The following is an 18372-nucleotide window of genomic DNA, read 5'->3' on the forward strand; positions in this document are numbered from 1 at the left end:
GCCAGCCATCGGACCACTGCGGCGGCGGCTCGGTTTCCTCTTGCCCGGATTTCGCTCTTTTCTGCCGCGCTCTCATCAGGCTGTCTGCTTTATATCCTTGCCTTTTTCTATGGCTGTGATTATTACTGGTCCGATCACCTTGCGTATTTGCGTTTTTACGAGGGATGTTTAATAAAAAATATAGCAATGTTTTCTTCGGGATGGCAGTGCGGGTTGAATGCCAAATACTGATAATAATAAAAGATTTTAATATATTCAGTATATCATCAACTAAAACTTTCGAAATACCAGGATAATAACATCCTCGGTTATATCGTCCTCTTTAGTACCCAGTAGCTTTACCGAAGCAGAATAATTTTATAAAATGACAATGAATAAAGAATAACTTGCATTCCTGTAAAAGACTTTAGATATGGCTCACAAAATCGTCATATAAAAATAATGAAATTAATAATTTGATTCAATATAGCAATATTCATATAAAATTTATATCGCAGACATATATTCCCAAAATAAAATGAAAGCTATTACAAGTGAATCTTCCATCTGAAGTGCAATAGAAGAAAAAAAAAAAGTCGCTTAAGCAACCCTGGAGTAGCAGGACTTCAGCCGAGAGGAGAGAGGCCAATGAGTAAAATTCCCACATCAGTTTCTTTTTTTTTTAATCTTTACTCGAATGACTTGCATGACAACTTTTCCATGGTTGAAATTCAGTCTTGATTGTACCTCGGTCGGGGTAAGTAGGGCTGCTTGCGAGTGCGTCTCTTGTGCGAGGCAGGGTGAGGCGGAGCCGAAGGAGGAATGCAAATTAAAGGGCTGACGGGCTCGACTTTCTCAAGATGTTTATCAGGAAGGCTGTGTCATTTTATGTTAATTGATTCTGGTGTCGTAGGTCTAGTGTTCTACCCACAGGTCAGGCTTTCTTCAGGGGTAAAGGTATGGCTATAGGCCTACGTATGAGTGCTTATTTAGGAAAGGTAAAGGGATTTTGTATATACATTTTTTTTATATAGTAGTTCTATGTACTCAAAGTGAAAGTGAGAAATGGAAAGCAGAAGGAGGAATGCAATAGCACACAACACACAGTGATGTGTGTTGTGAACTAGATAGTTTGTGAATAAGGATAGGGCCACCGTAGGGGCTGAGCTCCTAAATGCACAAACTTGCTCTTCATTTTGTGGAGGAAAGTTGCACAAGAGTGATAGGCAAAGGGAGACTAGGACTGGGGCCTCTTGAGCTGCCCCAAAGGTCTGCATTCAGTATGTCACTCTGATTAGCTAAAACAACGGATTTATATTCTAGAATTCTTAGTGCCTTTGTATATTTTTTAAAAGCAAGGAGAGCTGGTTTCATTCATGTATGTTCCTATATCGCTTGGAGGGTTGTGGTGTGGGGTTACTTTCACCAGGGCGTCAGGTCGGTATTTCAGAGCCTGCCAGTCAGCTTCTTCCTTTTGCCAAGAGTTGGGGAATGCTTATCAAAAACTGTTTTAAAAAATAATATAATGATATATACTAAATACCTTCAGAACCAAAGAATTTTGAAGGCTTGCACAAATAAAAGATATAAGGTAACTCATTAAAAAGTCTAGAATCGAAAAGGAATTTCCCTTACTAGTGGGAAGTACATGGGAAGGAAATTCCACATCTTCCTTAGACTTCCAGTTGTCAGGATGTGATCTCATTATCTTTTTAGAAATGCCTTATAAGATATTCTGGAATGCTTTAATTTCTTATCTTAATGTATATATGGATTACATACATATACTAAACCAACATCAACAGATATTTTGAGGAGTTTGTTACATTGTTTTTATGAAATTTAGAGTATTGGAGTTTATAGGATGTATAGTTGTTTGTAGTATCAGTACCTTTCTTCACCCATTAATAAACAGTATATATGTACTGTCTACAGTGGTTTTGTTTTATTAATTTTGTTTATAAATAAATGGCTTCAAGGTATCAAGCACTAAGCTTACCTGATCTTATCTGTTTGCTCTGTTCCTTGATATTTTGTAATTTTCATTACTACTATTGTTAATAAAATTATGGCAAGAATAGTGACAATGACTTTAATAACTAAAAAAGGAAAAAAGGTAATAAGGTGAGACCTAGTAAGTGACTCATTGTTGACTAAGGACTTATGAAGCCATCTGTGTGTAAACAAGATAAATGAAACAAAACTTCAGTGGGCCGTGGATGTACCTGTGCCAATGGGTTAATGTCAGTTTGCATGTTTAGAGAAAGGTGTGTTAGGAGTTGCTGTGAGAAGTAATCTTTAAACTTTGTTTTTGATTTAAGTAAAGGCAATTAGTTGATTAGATCTAACATTTTGCATAAACATCACCAAATGTCTTTTTACATTTGACCAAAATACCTGTTTGGATAAAAGATGAAATATTAAGCTGAACTAAATTTTAGATATACATATGGTATACGGAACCTCTTATGAAAATGATGGATATTATTTGGTATATGAAATAAATAGATAGAATGGGTTTGATTTAAGTTTATGGCAGCTATGTTACTAATAAAAAGTATATTTGAAGTCTCCATGTTCACCTTTTTTTGCTTATCAAATGTCTATAGGGCTTCTAAGACTATAGCCGATCTATGTTTCTGTGGTTTCTATAATCACTAATATGGACCATTGATGTTGCTGTGAAGTATGGTATATGTCTGAATTCAGTCTTTATTTTCTATGGTAATGTAAATCAAACTGTGCTTCATATGGGCCTTTTTTATTTACAGTCAGCAAGATCAACATCAATGACTTGTTTTTAAGACTGCATTTGTAAAGGAAGTCATCTGCCTCCACTGCCTGCACCACCTTGACCATGGCGGGTGTAGAAGAAGCGATTGGTCGTCCACCCGACCAGAAGGAGTTCACGGTGGCCACACCACAGGAGTTCGTCAAGAAATTTGGAGGGAATAAAGTCATCACAAGGGTTGGTTGAGAGAAACTGAAGTACAAGGTTTTGTGGTGATATACCCTTGCAAAATGGCAGCAGTAAATGAAACAATAGTTATTAAATATTTTGATTTTTTCAGATTCTTATTGCAAACAATGGTATTGCTGCAGTCAAATGTATGCGCAGTATTCGCAAATGGGCATACGAAGTGTTCAGAAATGACCGAGCCTTTCATTTCATTGGGATGGTCACTCCTGAAGACTTAAAAGGTATATATAGAATGATATTGCTATTGTAGAGAAATTTACTGTGTGTGTGTGTGTGTGTGTGTGTGTGTGTGTGTGTGTGTGTGTGTGTGTGTGTGTGTGTGTGTGTGTGTGTGTGTGTGTGTGTGTGTGTGTGTGTGTGTGTGTGTGTGTGTGTGTGTGTGTGTGTGTGTGTGTGTGTGTGTGTGTGTGTGTGTGCGTGTGTGTGTGTGTGTGTGTATGTGTATGTGTGTGTGTCTATAAAAGTAAAAGGGTGTCTGCAGAATTTTATGTATTATTGTGTATATAACATATTCTGATTTTTGATAGATTTTTAAAGTAATATTACATTAATGATAGAAAATAAAATAAATAATTCTGCCATTCATAGCGGGAGCTGAGTACATCAAGTTGGCTGACACAACTGTGTGGGTGCCTGGTGGAGCAAACAACAACAACTATGCCAATGTGAAACTCATTTTGGATATAGCGCTTCGCTATGAAGCTGATGGAGTTTGGGCAGGATGGGGCCATGCCTCAGAATACCCTGAATTGCCAGGTAATTGTTTTGTTTAATCTATTTGTTATGCAATTGACCTTCATGAATTGTCTTCTTTTTTGGTAGTCATGAGGTATCAGTTGTTTAATAATAATTCTTTACTGTTGTCAGTTTTATTAATTGTATTTTTATATGCTTTATGATTTTACAAACAGTTTTAAGGTAGTAAAATAAATTTGATAAAAGAGAGGTAGGTCAAGATATCACTAAATAAGTATCAGTTTTCTCATATTTTTTGTTATGCCTTTTTTTAAAGAGAGATTTTTGCCCTTTGTGAGCAAGTTTTTACATAGGTCTGGAGGGTGGGTTGCTGGATCCGTCTTTTTCTGTCTACAATTTTTTGTATATTGCTCTGCAGTGTTTCTTTTTTAGCTGTTTGACTACTTTTTGTTAGTATGAGTGTTCTTTTTTTGAAGTTTTGGATTTTAGAAAACTGTGACTTGGATTTTCTTTTCAGGGTACTGAGTGTAAAAAAAAAAACCAGAAAAACTTGACCACATGACATAGCTATTGTTATGAAAATGAAAAGGAGATCAGAAATGTTTTTCTTGTATTTTTTTTTCTTTGTGGGTTAGCTCAGCCACTTACAAATTTTTTAATACAAGGGCATTAGGACAGGTCTACATAAAAAAGGCTTTAGGTACACAAGGCCTACTACTTTTATCTGCTGTACCTCCTCCCTTCCCTATCACTTCCCATCCCTCTCTCCCTCCCTTTCTTTTCTCCTCCTCTCCCCTCTCTGTCTTCCTCTCCCTCCCTCTCCCTCCCTCTCCCTCCCTCCCTCCCTCCCTCCCTCCCTCCCTCCCTCCCTCCCTCCCTTCTTCCCTCCCTCCTTCCCTCCTTCTGCCCTTCCCACCATCCCTCCCTCCCTCCCATCCTCTCTCCCTCCCTCTCTCTCTCCCTCCTCCTCCCTCCTCTCTCCTCCCTCCCCTCCCTCTCTCCTCCCTCCCTCCTCTCTCCCCTCCCTCCCTCCCTCCCTCCCTCCCTCCCCTCCCCCTCCTCTCCCTCCCTCCCTCCCTCCCTCCCTCCTCCCCTCTCTTCTTCTCTAATTACTTTCCTTCTTTTCCTCTTTCCCTACTCTCTCCCTCTCTTCCTCTCTTCCTCTTCTTCCTCTCTTCCTCTCTTCCCTCCTTCCCTCCCTCCTTCCTCCTTCCTCTGTCCTTCCCTCCTTCCTCTTCCTCTCCCCCCCCTCTTCCTTCCTTCCTTCATTCATTCCTTCTCTGCTTCTCACTTTCCCTCCTTCCCTCTTTTTCTCCTTTTCTTTTCCCACCTTCCCTCCTTCCCTCTTTCTCTCCTTCCCTTCCTCCTTCCTTCCTCTTTCCCTACTCTCTCCCTCTCTTCCTCTCTTCTCTCCTTCCCTCCTCCCCTTCTTCACTGCCCTGCTCCCTCTCTTCTTCCCTTCTTCCTTCCCTCCTTTCCTCCCTCCTCTCCTTCCCTCCCTTTTTCTCTCCTTCCTTCCCTTCCTCTCTCCCTCCTTCCCTAGCTTTCTTGTTTCTTCCCTCTCTCTCTCTCCATCTCTTCTTCCTTCCCTACTTGATTCTATGCAGGTACTTGAAAAGAAGGGGATAAGCATTTTTTTTCTTCCTTTCAGCAAAGCTGCACAGACATGGCATTGCCTTCATAGGACCCCCAGAAAAAGCTATGTGGGCTCTGGGAGACAAAATTGCATCAAGCATTGTTGCCCAGACTGCAGAAATCCCAACCTTGCCTTGGTCTGGCTCAGGTAATTTTTTTCTACACTAATATTTTTATATTTTGTACATTATAGATAGATAGATTGAGAGAATTTGTGATAAATACTCTAATGCTGCATTATTTTTCTTCCATTTGTTATATGTATTGTCATTCACTGTTTTCTTGTTTTCAGGTGTCAAAGCCCAACACAATGGCTTAGACTCAAATGCAACTCTGAAGATCCCACGAGAGCTGTACCAAAAAGGCTGCGTGGAGGATGCAGAGGAAGCTCTCAAGGCAGCCCAGAAGATTGGCTTCCCAGTCATGATCAAAGCTTCTGAAGGAGGGGGAGGAAAGGGCATTCGCAAAGCAGAGTCCGAAGACAACTTTCCAGCCTTGTTCAGACAGGTAGATACATTTTGAGTGTGCATCTGTGTTTTTGCTGAAGTGGAGATTGAAAGTGATCCGTCATTCCAGAAAGTTACTGCGGTCTGTTTCACACACACACATTTACATGCACCAATTTCTAGGATTTCACCTTACCTTTCGTATTTATATAAAAAAGTTTTCTTCCATGTCCTTTTCTTTTTCCTTTTGTTTTTATATTTTATGCAGAATATGCTATACCTGTTTGTTTTAGTGAAGTAATGATACACTTGAGATGTTAGTGATGATTTGCAGAAAGCTAAATTTTGGAATAACATTGTTGTATTTTGAATTATTAGTATTAACAATCAGATGTCAAAAGGATATTATTACCAACCTGTCTCTTATCAAATCCTTCTTATAACCAACCTATCAGTCTGCTGCTAATCATCAGCAATCTGTCATGTGCATATTTACATTGATTCAAATTTTAAGTATATTATACCCTTCTCATGTTTCTTGTTTTCCTTTTCTTGGTTGATATTTCTTTGTCATTAAACTTTTTTTCTTTATAATTTCATGATTTTTTCTTTTCATTCTTTAGTAGTTTGGCTGTAGTTAATACTTATAAGGAACATGGTAACAGTAGTGGCAGAAGGTAATTCTCCATCACTTTTCAGGTGCAAGCTGAGGTTCCTGGTTCCCCTATATTCATTATGAAGCTGGCACAGTGTGCTCGCCATTTGGAAGTACAGATTATTGCAGATGTCTATGGTCATGCTATCTCCCTCTTTGGCCGAGACTGTTCGGTCCAGAGGCGTCACCAGAAGATTATTGAGGAAGCGCCTTGTGTCATTGCTAATCCTGATGTGTTTTATAAGATGGAGCAGGTATGTGGTACTCTCATGTTTAATAAAGTACAAGTAATTCTTCAGTGTAAGATGATTTCTCTTAAATTAAATTTGTCATGTAACAAATTTCCTTCATGTATGGTTTTTGTAGTTAGGTGAGAAACTTGAATGATGTTAGTCATTTTTTGGTTAATGTATGTTGCATTACAATTAGGAACAACATAGTTGGGGTTTTGCCTCTTATTGCATTGTCTTTCAGTAGATATTTTTCTACATGGGGGGACTGTTTATACTTGCTTCTGAAAAGTTAAAATCATGTAAATTAAAGCTTACCGAGCATGTACGTACATGCCATGGCATGCCTGGACTATATTCTGGGTAGCATGTGCATACATACCATGGTGCGCCAATCCCGTTTTCCGGGGGCATATATGGTCATGCCACACACGATAGGGTTACGACACAACCTAGGAGAGAGGGCTTGTGTATTGGGAAATCACCTGTTGGTAACGGGTTAAGCTTTCTGAACTAGCAATTGCTAAACCAACTATATTCTTATGAAGTGAATACTTCCCATATGAGTTACATGAAAATATAGAGAGCAAAATAAGTAAAGATTACAAATAAGTATTTCAGAATTTAAGAATTTTTAAAAGTTAATGTATCTCTCATAATCTGTTACTCTTTCCAGGCTGCTGTAAAACTGGCAAAATTGGTAGGCTATGTTAATGCTGGCACCGTAGAATACCTGTATGACAATGATGGGAACTTCTACTTCTTGGAACTTAATCCCAGACTGCAGGTGGAGCACCCATGCACAGAGATGATCACAGATATCAACCTTCCAGCTGCTCAGTTACAGGTATGGTAATATTGAAGGAGACAGTAACAAAAATAGAGACTTTCACGAAAACCAGATCTATTATATATTATTACTGTGCATTCCGTTACAGTTATTATTATTATTGTTTTTTATTTCTGTTACAGATTGCAATGGGTATTCCTTTGCACAGAATAAGATGTGTAAGAGCACTCTATGGAGAGTCTCCATGGGGAGATTCAGTCATAAACTTTGATGAACCCAAGAGGAAACCTGTACCAAAAGGTCACTGTATAGCTGCTCGTATTACAAGTGAAAACCCAGATGAAGGTATGTGCTAGAACACTTGTGTTGAGAGAGGTTGTTCACCAGTATATGAAGTTTTGATGATGTATTTTATTTATTTAATTGCATACCATAAAAAAGCATTTTGATTACTAGCTACATAACTAGCATTCAACTATTCATTTTGGCTTTAAGGGTTCAAGCCAAGCTCAGGAACAGTACAGGAACTGAACTTCAGATCAAGCAAGAATGTCTGGGGCTACTTCAGTGTTTCAGCATCAGGTGGTCTCCATGAGTATGCTGATTCACAGTTTGGTCATTGTTTCTCATGGGGAGAGAACAGAGAAGCTGCAAGAGAGTAAGTATAAACTATTTGTTGATCTGTGTATAAATTTATTATTGATATTAAAACTGATTATTGTTCTTACTGCAATTTGTGATATATTCTGTGCCTTTTTATTATTTGTATTGTTATTTTTAGTATTACTATATTTTTAGTTTTATTTGTTATATTTTTTTCCAATAATTATCATTTTATATATGTATTTGTTTTTCATATCTTCAAGTCATACCAAATTTTGGTAAAGCACATGTAATTTTAGAGGGCCAATGTATAAAGGATCACCATTTTTCTTCCTCAGGAATCTGGTCATAGCACTGAAGGAACTGTCTATCCGAGGAGACTTCAGAACAACTGTAGAATATCTTGTGACTCTTCTCGAGACAGATACATTCCAACAGAACTCCATTGGTGAGTTTATCTTCAAATTGACCTCCTCAGAATGTAAAGAAGGGAATCTCTATTTTAAGGGATGAAAGACCAGTGCCTTTATTTTCTTGATAAAAATTGACACTCAGAGAGGCTGGGAGTACATGTAAATATATAGTGTCCTCTGTGGTTTTGTTTTATTGATTTTATATACACATAGATAGTTTTACAAGTTAGTGGTTGCCAAGGTGTCAGATACTAGGCCTAATAGATGTCACATATTTACTGCATATCCATCCCCCCCTCCCCCCCCCCCACACACACATGCAAATACTTATACTTATGCATCCCCCCACAGAGTTATTGTTGTTTTTATTATTGTCATTCCCTTATTATTAATAATATTATTATTGCTATTGTTATTGTTTAATGATGTTGATAAATGCAGTAATATAGTTAACAAAAATGGTAGTAATTTAATTTTAACAAGTGAAATCAGTAGGTCTTGTAAGTGACTCATTTTGTGATAGTGCATGTATCTGGTTTAGTGGGCTTGGGCATTTAAGTTACTTTCTTTTGCATATGTAAGTAAGATAATGTACCTAAGCAACAAATCCCTTTACAGATACTGGCTGGCTTGACCACCTGATTGCTGCCAGAGTACAGGGCAAGAAGCCTGACACCATGATGGCAGTGATGTGTGCTTCTGTGCTTATTGCAGACAACACTATCCAGGATGCCTTTAACCACTTCCAGAATTCCCTAGAAAAGTGTGTATTCTTTCGTTCACTTGTGTTTTTTGATGTTTGATGTTGGTCTCTCATGATTAGGCTACATGCAGTGTTTCTGGAATTAGGTAGGAAAAGGAATATTTTTAAATTGTTTATTTCATTTTTATGTATTTACCTTTTGTGTGATTAAGTTTGGCCTCAGAAAAGGAATATTTTATATTACTTTTTGTGTAATTAGTTTTCTTCTCTTGTTAGATTTAGTTAAATATAAAATAAAAGACTTTAAATATCAGCAGGCCTAGAAGTCAAATGGTTTATCATACTTTGATGGGACTTTGAATTGTTGTGTAATAGTGTAAAAGTAATGTTGTTTTTCTTTACACAGAGGTCAAGTCTTACCCCTGAAGTCCCTGACCAATGTTGTTGAGGTTGATTTGATCTCCGAAGGCATGAAGTATCATGTAAAAGCCACAAAATCTGGTCCAACACAGTACTTCTTAGTGCTCAATGGAACCCACAAAGTAGTCGATTTCTTCCGTATGAGTGATGGTGGGCTCCTCTTGTCACTTGATGGGGTTAGTCAAGTTACTTATCTCAAGGATGAAGTGGACAAGTAAGTATAACACAAGGAAATGTCAGAAGGTCTTTGTTGTGACTGAGAATAAAACTCATTCATCTAAGAACTTGTAATTAATATGTTCAATTTATGATTACATATGCTATTCCTCTAATTGTGACATTTGCCAATGTTCAGGTACCGTCTCACCATTGGACACCAGACATGTGTTTTTGATAAGGAAAATGATCCAACTGTTTTAAGAACCTCAGCTCCTGGTAAACTTATAAACTACCTGCAGGAGGATGGCAGTCATATGTTTGTTGGGCAAGCATATGCAGAGATTGAGGTAGGATGGTTTTCATATTCTAATATTGTATGTCTCTGTTTTGAATTGTGTAACTTGTATTAATCTACAAATTCATCAATGCAAATTAAAGACTTTTAAAAATCTGATGTTTTGACTCCTTGCAGAGCATGAAGATGGTTATGGCTTTGACAGTATCTGAGTCAGGGTGTGTGTTCCACCTTAAACGACCTGGAGCAATTCTCAATGCAGGCGACACCATTGCTCGCCTGGAGCTTGATGATTCCTCCCGAATCACCAGGGCCCAGGCCTTCACTGGAGGCTTCCCTCCAAGCAAAACTCCACTGCCAAGAGAAGATGAAAAATTGAACCACATTTATCACACATGCAGAACTGTGCTTGATAATATTCTAAGTGGTGAGTGTTCATACTGCTGGCAGTTGTGGTGATTTGATAACAGTGGCTACATTTTGTTTTTAGAACAAGATTTAGTAAATTTAAGGAGATTTAATACCTTTAGGAATATCACTGGTAAGATAGACAATGTTGACAGCCCTCAGAATTTTATGAATTTCTTAAATGAAACTACTGTCATTGTTGGTCAAACTTTTTTCTTTCTTTTAGGATTCTGCCTCCCTGATGAATTCTTCACATCAATGGTGAAAGAAACTGTGCAAAAGCTGATGTGTGTCTTAAGAGATCCCAACTTACCCCTCTTGGAGCTGCAGGTAAAGACTTGAAAAGAGAGTTCTGCATTAGTCCTTTTTATACGAGTTTATCCATATCTGTACTTTCAATAAGTAACCCCATTACTTTTAAGGTTCTTTGGTATATTACCACATTATTGTATTATTATGATTTTATTTTTTACTTTGCAGGAGGTCATTTCATCAATTTCTGGGAGAATACCACAAGCTGTAGAAAAGAAGATTAGGAAATACATGCTGATTTATGGTAGCAATGTCACCTCCATGTTAGCACAGTTTCCCTCACAGGAGATTGCCAGTGCAATTGACAGGTATATCCCCAATATTAGGAAACAGAATTTGATGTTTTAGAAATTCACATCTCATGTTTTTCAGAAGAGGATTAAAATCTGAATATATTGTACTGTTTTGGAGGTTTGACATATGGTTTTTATCTTTGTTTAGGTAATTAATTAATCTCTTTTTTTCTTCTATTTTCTCAACTCAAACAGCCATGCAGCGTCTCTCCAAAAGAAAGACCGTGATGTGTTCTTTGTTACAACACAAGGGTTGGTGCAGCTCTGCCAGCGCTACAAGAAGGGTAGTCGTGGCCGCATGACTCAGGTAGTTCAGGAAATGCTCAAGACTTATTTGCAGGTGGAAACTCAGTTCCAGCATGGTAAGTATTCAGTTACATGTTATTCAAACTTGCTTTTGAATGCCACAGATATTTAAGCTTTATGGTATTGAATGGACTCGAGTGTAGGAGTTAAGGTTACTATTTTGCAGTTTCAATACTTTTGCTTTTAATTTGGTCTTTTATCACTGATGTAGAGAAATATTTTCTCTTTAAGGTTCATATGACAAATGTGTCCATGGACTGAGAGACAAGAACAAGGATGATATGGCCAGTGTCCTCTCTACATTATTCTCACACTCACAAGTAGCAAAGAAGAATCAGGTCAGTTTGATGTGAATGACATTTTAAAATTTGGACATTAGACCTGTTTTGATCAGCATGTGAAAATGACAAAAAATTTATTGACAGTTTTTGAATATACTGTTAATCTTTATATGTATACTTCAGATGGTCATTCTCCTGATTGAGCATCTGTGTGGCCATGAGCCAGGGATCACAGATGATTTGTCAGCCATTTTGGAGCAGCTGACTAAGCTCAACAGCTCAAAACATTCTCGTGTTGCACTACGAGCACGTCAAGTAAGTGAAAACCTGCTGTATATGAAGTAGACATTTCATACTTTTGTAGCCATTTGAGTTGTTTACAGCTTTATCTTTCAGCTTGTCTGTCTCACAATCTATCTATAAACATATACAGATTTTAAATTTATATAGGCATAAACAGTATGTACTTACAAAATGTATATGTTGTACCTTTAGTTCAGTTTCTTGGCATAAAAGTGAGAGTCAAAAAATAATTGCTAAGTAAGATGATTAACACGTGAACCTGTGACAAAATGTAAATATCAATAAGAAGTAAGATTATAAGATGATAATAATTTATAAAGCCAGATAAAATCCAAAGCAAGGAAAGCTATTAAAGGAAATAAGGACATCAATTTATTTATTTAACATCATTTTTTTCCTTCAGGTGCTGATAGCAGCCCACCAGCCTGCATATGAACTCCGCTACAACCAAATGGAGTCAATCTTCCTTCCTGCTATTGATATGTATGGTCATTCCTTCCATCCAGAAAATCTCCAAAAACTCATTTTGTCTGAGACTTCAATATTTGATGTCTTGCATGCTTTCTTCTACCACACAAACACAGCTGTTCGCATGGCTGGCTTGGAGGTAAGAGTTGTAAACGTTTTTCTTTTTCTTTAATGTCAACTATATCAACTTATCCTACATTTTATATTCAGTGCACTTCCCTGTTTTAGAGACTATGTGATATTTTTTTTTTTTTTCATTTTTCTTTTCTTTTTGTGTTAAATTAAACTACAGTCTTTTCCAATAGGTTTATGTTCGACGTGCGTACATTAGCTACGAACTGACTTGCCTGCAGCACAAGGAACTTTATGGTGGAGTATGTGTAGTGTTCTTCCAGTTCCTTTTGCCATCTTCCCATCCAAACAGGTATGTTCTTTCCTTGAATTTGCTTATTTCAGTGGAAAAGTTATTCACATTTAAATATTATACTGCATTATTTACATGATGGCAAATATTTTCTTCTGTTGTAGAATATATGTTAATCGTGTACTTCCTTCTTTTTCTTTTTCGATTTTGCTTGTGCTAAAGCTAATCTCAATTTCAGAATTCCTCACAATAAAGTGTGGAGCACCTTGGAGTACACGGACCCACACCACACCCCCATTGATCCTCCAACCAATCTTGAAAACTGCCAGCGCATGGGCATCATGGCAACCTTCACGACCTTTGGGGAGTTTGAGATCTATTTCAGTGACCTGATGGACTTCTTCCAGCCAGCAGAGCATGGTGTACTGGAGGGAGAATTAAGTCCCAGGGATCACCTTAGCAGTTCCATAAAATTGGGATCTTCTTTCAGTGACTTTATTGGTGAACACAAGGTAAAAAAAAAAAATGTTTAATTGTTTTTTATATGCTCTCTTCATATTTTGCTATCTAATGTTGAGGTTGGTCAAAATGTAATAAAAGAATTAAACATGACAGGAAGCCAAAGACCCAATCCACATCATGAACATTGGCATTCGGATGGAGGAAGAAAAGGATGATTCAGAGCTAAGTGAACAATTTGCCATCTTCTGTGCAAGCAAGAAGAAGGAATTCCATGAAGCAGGCATCCGACGAATTACCTTTGTTATCTTCTACAAGCAGCAGTTCCCAAGATATTTCACCTACAGGTTAGAAATCAGAGGTGTATGAGTGGTTCTTTAATTTTAATGGTTGACTGACTTGCATATGCGTACATCAATACAAGAGTAGAGGTACAGACATAGATATAATATCGCATTAATTGGTAGATAAAGACACACTGACAGATGTATGTTTAAAGATGAGCAATCACATGAGCAGACACAGTCAACAAAGAGTTACAAAAACTAATCACAAACAGCTAAACAGCCATAAATGCTAGAGATGCATGTTCATAAATATATATTAACAGAGACACTCAAATGGAAGCACTGACTGCATAAAAATTCCAATGGCATACATGAATGATTTTTATTTCTGTGTATGAGAGGCTCTTTGTATTTTTCAGTATTAGTTTGGTATATAAATGAATGTTTGTAAAGAGGTATGTGTATGTAGATGTATGAATTGTGTGTTTGTGGTTAGGTTTGCATGTATGATAAGCATGAATTTGTAAACAGTGCTGTGACTGAATATGTTAAAGATTTATTAACAGATGCTTTTGTATATCCCATCTAATGTATCATTTTTAAATGATTAAACTTCTTATTTTTCAGAAGGTGTAGATTGTTTTGCTTATGATTAAAAAATTGTAAGGTACTCACGAGGCATGCTCACTCTTTGCAATGAAAGATGTGTGATTGTTAGATTTTTCATTTGTTGCCTTTTGAGTGAATAACTTGTATTTGTGTTTTCCTTTTCTTTTTATTTACATTCTTCATATGATATGTTCCTTACTTACATTTTGTATTCTAATTATTTCTTGCCAGAATTGTTAAGAGGACAATCTAATTGTTAAAATCACCTTCTTATGATGCAGAAACTCAAATCTAGATATTATGCTGTGTATATGTATTTAGGAAGTAAACATGTAACAGGTTTCTTCTAACCACCATGGATTATAGTGCTACTCTATACATGCCTCACAGCTTAAGATTAACTAAATTTCATTATTATTCTTATTTAGATTGTTGAGAAATTATTTACATACACATGGAAGGAATCTGTAGTATATATTTATATGATACTTTTATTGGCATACTGGTACTTTATTTATAAAGAATTAAAATAATTTTATTTTAGAAAATCTTTACATAAAGCTACTTTACTGTGATAGGATTTCTTCCACAAAGCCTTGGTTTCTAAAGACAGGAAGTTGAAGAAAGTATCTTCCTGTAGCAGGTTTGTTGATGAAATAACAGCTCTTGAAGAGTGTTGTGAATGGTCATGCTACTGACATCTTAGGTTGCTGTTGTGCAATCTGTAGAGCATGAATTTGTTCTCCTACACTATAGAGTGACTTTATAGCCTTTACATGACATTTTAAACTAATGATGTAAATATATTGTTTTGGCTAATCTACTTACCAGATACCTTTCACGCAACTGGAGAAGGATGAGAAAATGATAACGTCATACATATTTTTGTCTTTTACCACAGACCTAGACATCTGTTGAAACACATTGCCAATCCCCTTGACCCAAGGTATGATGGCTGCCTACTAAGTTATGGCAAGGCAGATCTTAATGTACTAATACAATCCTTCTAAAACTGCTAGAGCTTCATGTTGTAATATAACCAGTGGGGCAGTTGCTTGCTGTAATATGGTAGATTCTTTATCTAACATATTATTGACTTGGAAGTACAAATATGCACACATTGGATCTTTTCACCTGAATGTTTATAGTTTGACGATGACTGTAAGGGATACTGATATTAATATATTGTACTTTGTGATAACACATGGGACATTTAATACAAAATGTGGCATGTATGTGACCTTGGGTTTCATGGATGTGAAATGAATATTAAAGCAGATGTGGAAGCCATGCATGGATTGGAAATTTACACTTTAAGTTTGCTATTTAGGACAAATTGGTTAATTATCAGAAATGAAAAGTTTGCCTTGTTAATGAAATAATGAATTTATGCTTACAAGCTTAAAAGAAAATGAAGGGTATAAGAGAGCATTTTATGTATTTGTTTATAATAGTTTATAGTTATGTTTTATATGTAAAACATTTGAGACTAGGATATAGAGCAGATTAAATTATAAGTTTATATTCTTCATGTCTCTGAGTCTCTCTATGTCTGTTTGTTTTGATGTCTCTCCTGACTTTTGTTTATCTCTCTCTCTCTCTGCCTGTCTGCTCCTCTACACCCCCCCCCCTCTCTCTCTCTCTCTCTCTCTCTCTCTCTCTCTCTCTCTCTCCCTCTCTCCTCTCTCCTCCCTCCCCTCCCTCCCTCTCCTCTCTCCCTCTCCTCGTCCCTCCCTTTCCCTCCCTCCTCCCTCTCTCTCTCTCCCTCTCTCTCTCTCCTCTCCTCTCCTCTCTCTCTCTCTCTCTCTCTCCTCTCTCTCTCTCTCTCTCTCTCTCTCTCTCTCCTCTTTCTCTCTCTCCACTTTCTCCTCTCTCTCTCTCCCTCCCCTCTCTCTCTCTCTCTCTCCTCTCTCTCTCTCTCTCTCTCTCTCTCTCTCTCTCTCTCTCTCTCTCTCTCTCTCTCTCTCTCTCTCTCTCTCTCTCTCTCTCTCTCTCTCTCTCTCTCTCTCTCTCTCTTTCTCCATACACACATATACACATAAAACTCATGCAATTATTGATAATGTAAAATTATAGGAAGCCATTGATATTTTGTTTGTCATTTTCATTTGGAAGTAGGTAGGTGCTTATTGATTGTAAATCAGTGCTCCAGATGATCCTTGGAGGCATTATGTATAGAATTTGAATCTGCTACATATATCGGTATTTGTAAATTACATGTAGCATCAGAAATTATAGTACATTGTATTTTTATATTATAGTGTGTTAAGAGCTTTCCAGGTAAGTTGGAAATATTTAATAAATGTAGCCAGGCTCTTTGCTTTGATTGGATTGTTTCTGATGAAAGTTAGCATTGCACTGTTCAGCCTCAGGAGTCTGATTAATGAGAAGTTTTTGGTTTATGAAGAAGATTATTGATAGCTAGGCATTGGATGTACAATAAGGTTGGTGGGGAATATTATATGATAAGTGTTTCATTTATCCAAATAGGACTATATTAGATAGGCTGGTACATACTCAAGGGCATTTGGGGGGTCTACATGTGTGTCTATGTATTGCACTGTGTGAAATTGTTAACTTTATTGTGAATTGAAATTATGTTTTAGGGTCAAGCAAGCTATTACCATTCACTTATGTATCTGTATTATTAAAGTCTGTTGCAAGATGTTGGGCATGTGTGTGTCTGCACTGGGGAAATGAGTTTTCCCAACACTTACCACTAATCCATTGCATTGTCTAAAGATTAATTTTAATCTTATGTTGCTGAAGAAGTAATAATCATATTTAAGTAATGGTTAAGTACCTCCATTAATGTATATTATTTTACTCTAATAACATCTTAATGGTGGTAGCTATTGTTAGTGCCATATAGTATGATTTTCATTTGTAATTGAAAACTAGTGTAGTAACTATCCAGACATTAGCAATCACCATTGTTACCTCTGCCTTTTTTCTTTATACTTTTATTTCAAACTGAAATGAAAAAGCCCAAGTACTTTCAGCACACGTAGATAAGAATGTCAAGTATAACTCTCTGTAGTTCTAAGGCTCTTTTCTTAGTTATTGTTCCTGTCGTAGTGGAAGAAAGCTCATAAAACTTTGCAACCATCAGGTCGAGAGATGAATTCCAAGAAGACCGGATCTACCGCCACTTGGAGCCTGCTCTGGCCTTCCAGCTGGAAATCAACCGCCTCCGTACATACGATCTGGAAGCCCTTCCTACATCAAACCGCAAAATGCATTTGTATTTGGCTAAAGCAAAGGTGAGTTTTAATACATTTACTGGTCACTGTAGTTTTGTTCCACTATATTCAAAAGTGTATACAGATGTCTGTGTCTGTGACGCTAATACCTTAGTCCAGGCTCTGTGATTTTTATTTGCCATTTCAAAAAGAGACTGTTGTCTATCAAGTATTTTTTCCTTCATCCTCCTTGACAGGTGGCAGATGGGCAAGAGGTTACTGATTTCCGCTTCTTCATCCGCTCAATCATCCGCCACTCAGACTTGATCACTAAGGAGGCATCCTTTGAATACTTGGAGAAAGAGGGAGAGAAGCTGCTACTTGAGGCCATGGATGAGCTGGAGGTGGCATTCTCGCACCAACTGGCAAAGAGGACTGACTGCAATCATGTGTTCCTCAACTTTGTGCCAACGGTCATCATGAACCCTTCAAAGGTGAGGGTTGGAGTGGGAAATGAAGGAAATGAAAAAGTGAGTTGAGACAGTGGGAAAAAGAAAAGGAAATAGGTAGGCCCTAAATGGAGGGAGGGAAAAAGAGATGAGGATAGAGGAAAAGGACGGGAAGGGAAGTAAATAAAGAAGGCAGGAAAGACCAATTTAGAGCAATGTATGATAAAAGGAAGAGGTAAGAGACTTCGCTCAGTAGATGTTATTACTTGATTGTATGTTTTGTATGTTCTTTGCTTATTTATGTATGTTATGTAATTATTTTGTCATTTACTGGATCTTGCACAAAGTGAAAAGGAAAATATAGTAATAACTAAAAGAAAGGTTTTGTTTTAACATTTTTTCTATTGTCTGGTAGATTGAAGACTCCATAAGATCCATTGTAAACCGTTATGGACGTCGCCTGTGGACTCTGCGGGTGCTTCAAGCAGAGATCAAGATGACCATTCGTCAAACACCTCAGAGCAAGACTATTCCAATTCGGCTGACTTTGTCCAATGAGTCTGGCTATTACCTGGACATGCACTTATATCGAGAAGTTACGGACAAGCTCACTGGTCAGGTATGTAATGATTTTGGTTTATTTATTG

General features: G+C 37.3%; 1 protein-coding gene across 4 annotated transcripts in view; it reads left to right on the plus strand.

Annotated features, from left to right (window-relative positions):
* The first annotated feature begins 611 nt into the window (after positions 1-611).
* LOC119571426 (acetyl-CoA carboxylase-like) overlaps positions 612-18372 on the plus strand; it is a 45368-nt gene continuing 27607 nt past the window's right edge. The window contains exons 1-28 of one of the 4 annotated variants that reach the window (XM_037918746.1): positions 612-631; positions 2751-2947; positions 3051-3180; positions 3548-3715; positions 5307-5438; positions 5583-5797; positions 6436-6645; positions 7298-7468; positions 7594-7756; positions 7907-8069; positions 8353-8462; positions 9046-9190; positions 9537-9764; positions 9906-10056; positions 10182-10431; positions 10639-10742; positions 10893-11032; positions 11213-11379; positions 11555-11661; positions 11788-11919; positions 12311-12514; positions 12681-12799; positions 12978-13251; positions 13355-13545; positions 14996-15040; positions 17207-17357; positions 17534-17770; positions 18141-18344. In XM_037918746.1, coding sequence (XP_037774674.1) covers positions 2837-2947; positions 3051-3180; positions 3548-3715; positions 5307-5438; positions 5583-5797; positions 6436-6645; positions 7298-7468; positions 7594-7756; positions 7907-8069; positions 8353-8462; positions 9046-9190; positions 9537-9764; positions 9906-10056; positions 10182-10431; positions 10639-10742; positions 10893-11032; positions 11213-11379; positions 11555-11661; positions 11788-11919; positions 12311-12514; positions 12681-12799; positions 12978-13251; positions 13355-13545; positions 14996-15040; positions 17207-17357; positions 17534-17770; positions 18141-18344 — 4422 coding nt within the window. In that variant the 5' untranslated portion in view covers positions 612-631; positions 2751-2836. Of the gene's footprint in view, positions 737-814; positions 937-2750; positions 2948-3050; positions 3181-3547; positions 3716-5306; positions 5439-5582; positions 5798-6435; positions 6646-7297; positions 7469-7593; positions 7757-7906; positions 8070-8352; positions 8463-9045; positions 9191-9536; positions 9765-9905; positions 10057-10181; positions 10432-10638; positions 10743-10892; positions 11033-11212; positions 11380-11554; positions 11662-11787; positions 11920-12310; positions 12515-12680; positions 12800-12977; positions 13252-13354; positions 13546-14995; positions 15041-17206; positions 17358-17533; positions 17771-18140; positions 18345-18372 lie in introns of those variants that run through there. The other 3 variants (XM_037918734.1, XM_037918739.1, XM_037918750.1) reach the window with 3 other exon arrangements.

Source organism: Penaeus monodon, chromosome 4, assembly GCF_015228065.2.
Source record: "Penaeus monodon isolate SGIC_2016 chromosome 4, NSTDA_Pmon_1, whole genome shotgun sequence".
NCBI classification, from domain to species: Eukaryota; Metazoa; Arthropoda; class Malacostraca; order Decapoda; family Penaeidae; genus Penaeus; species Penaeus monodon.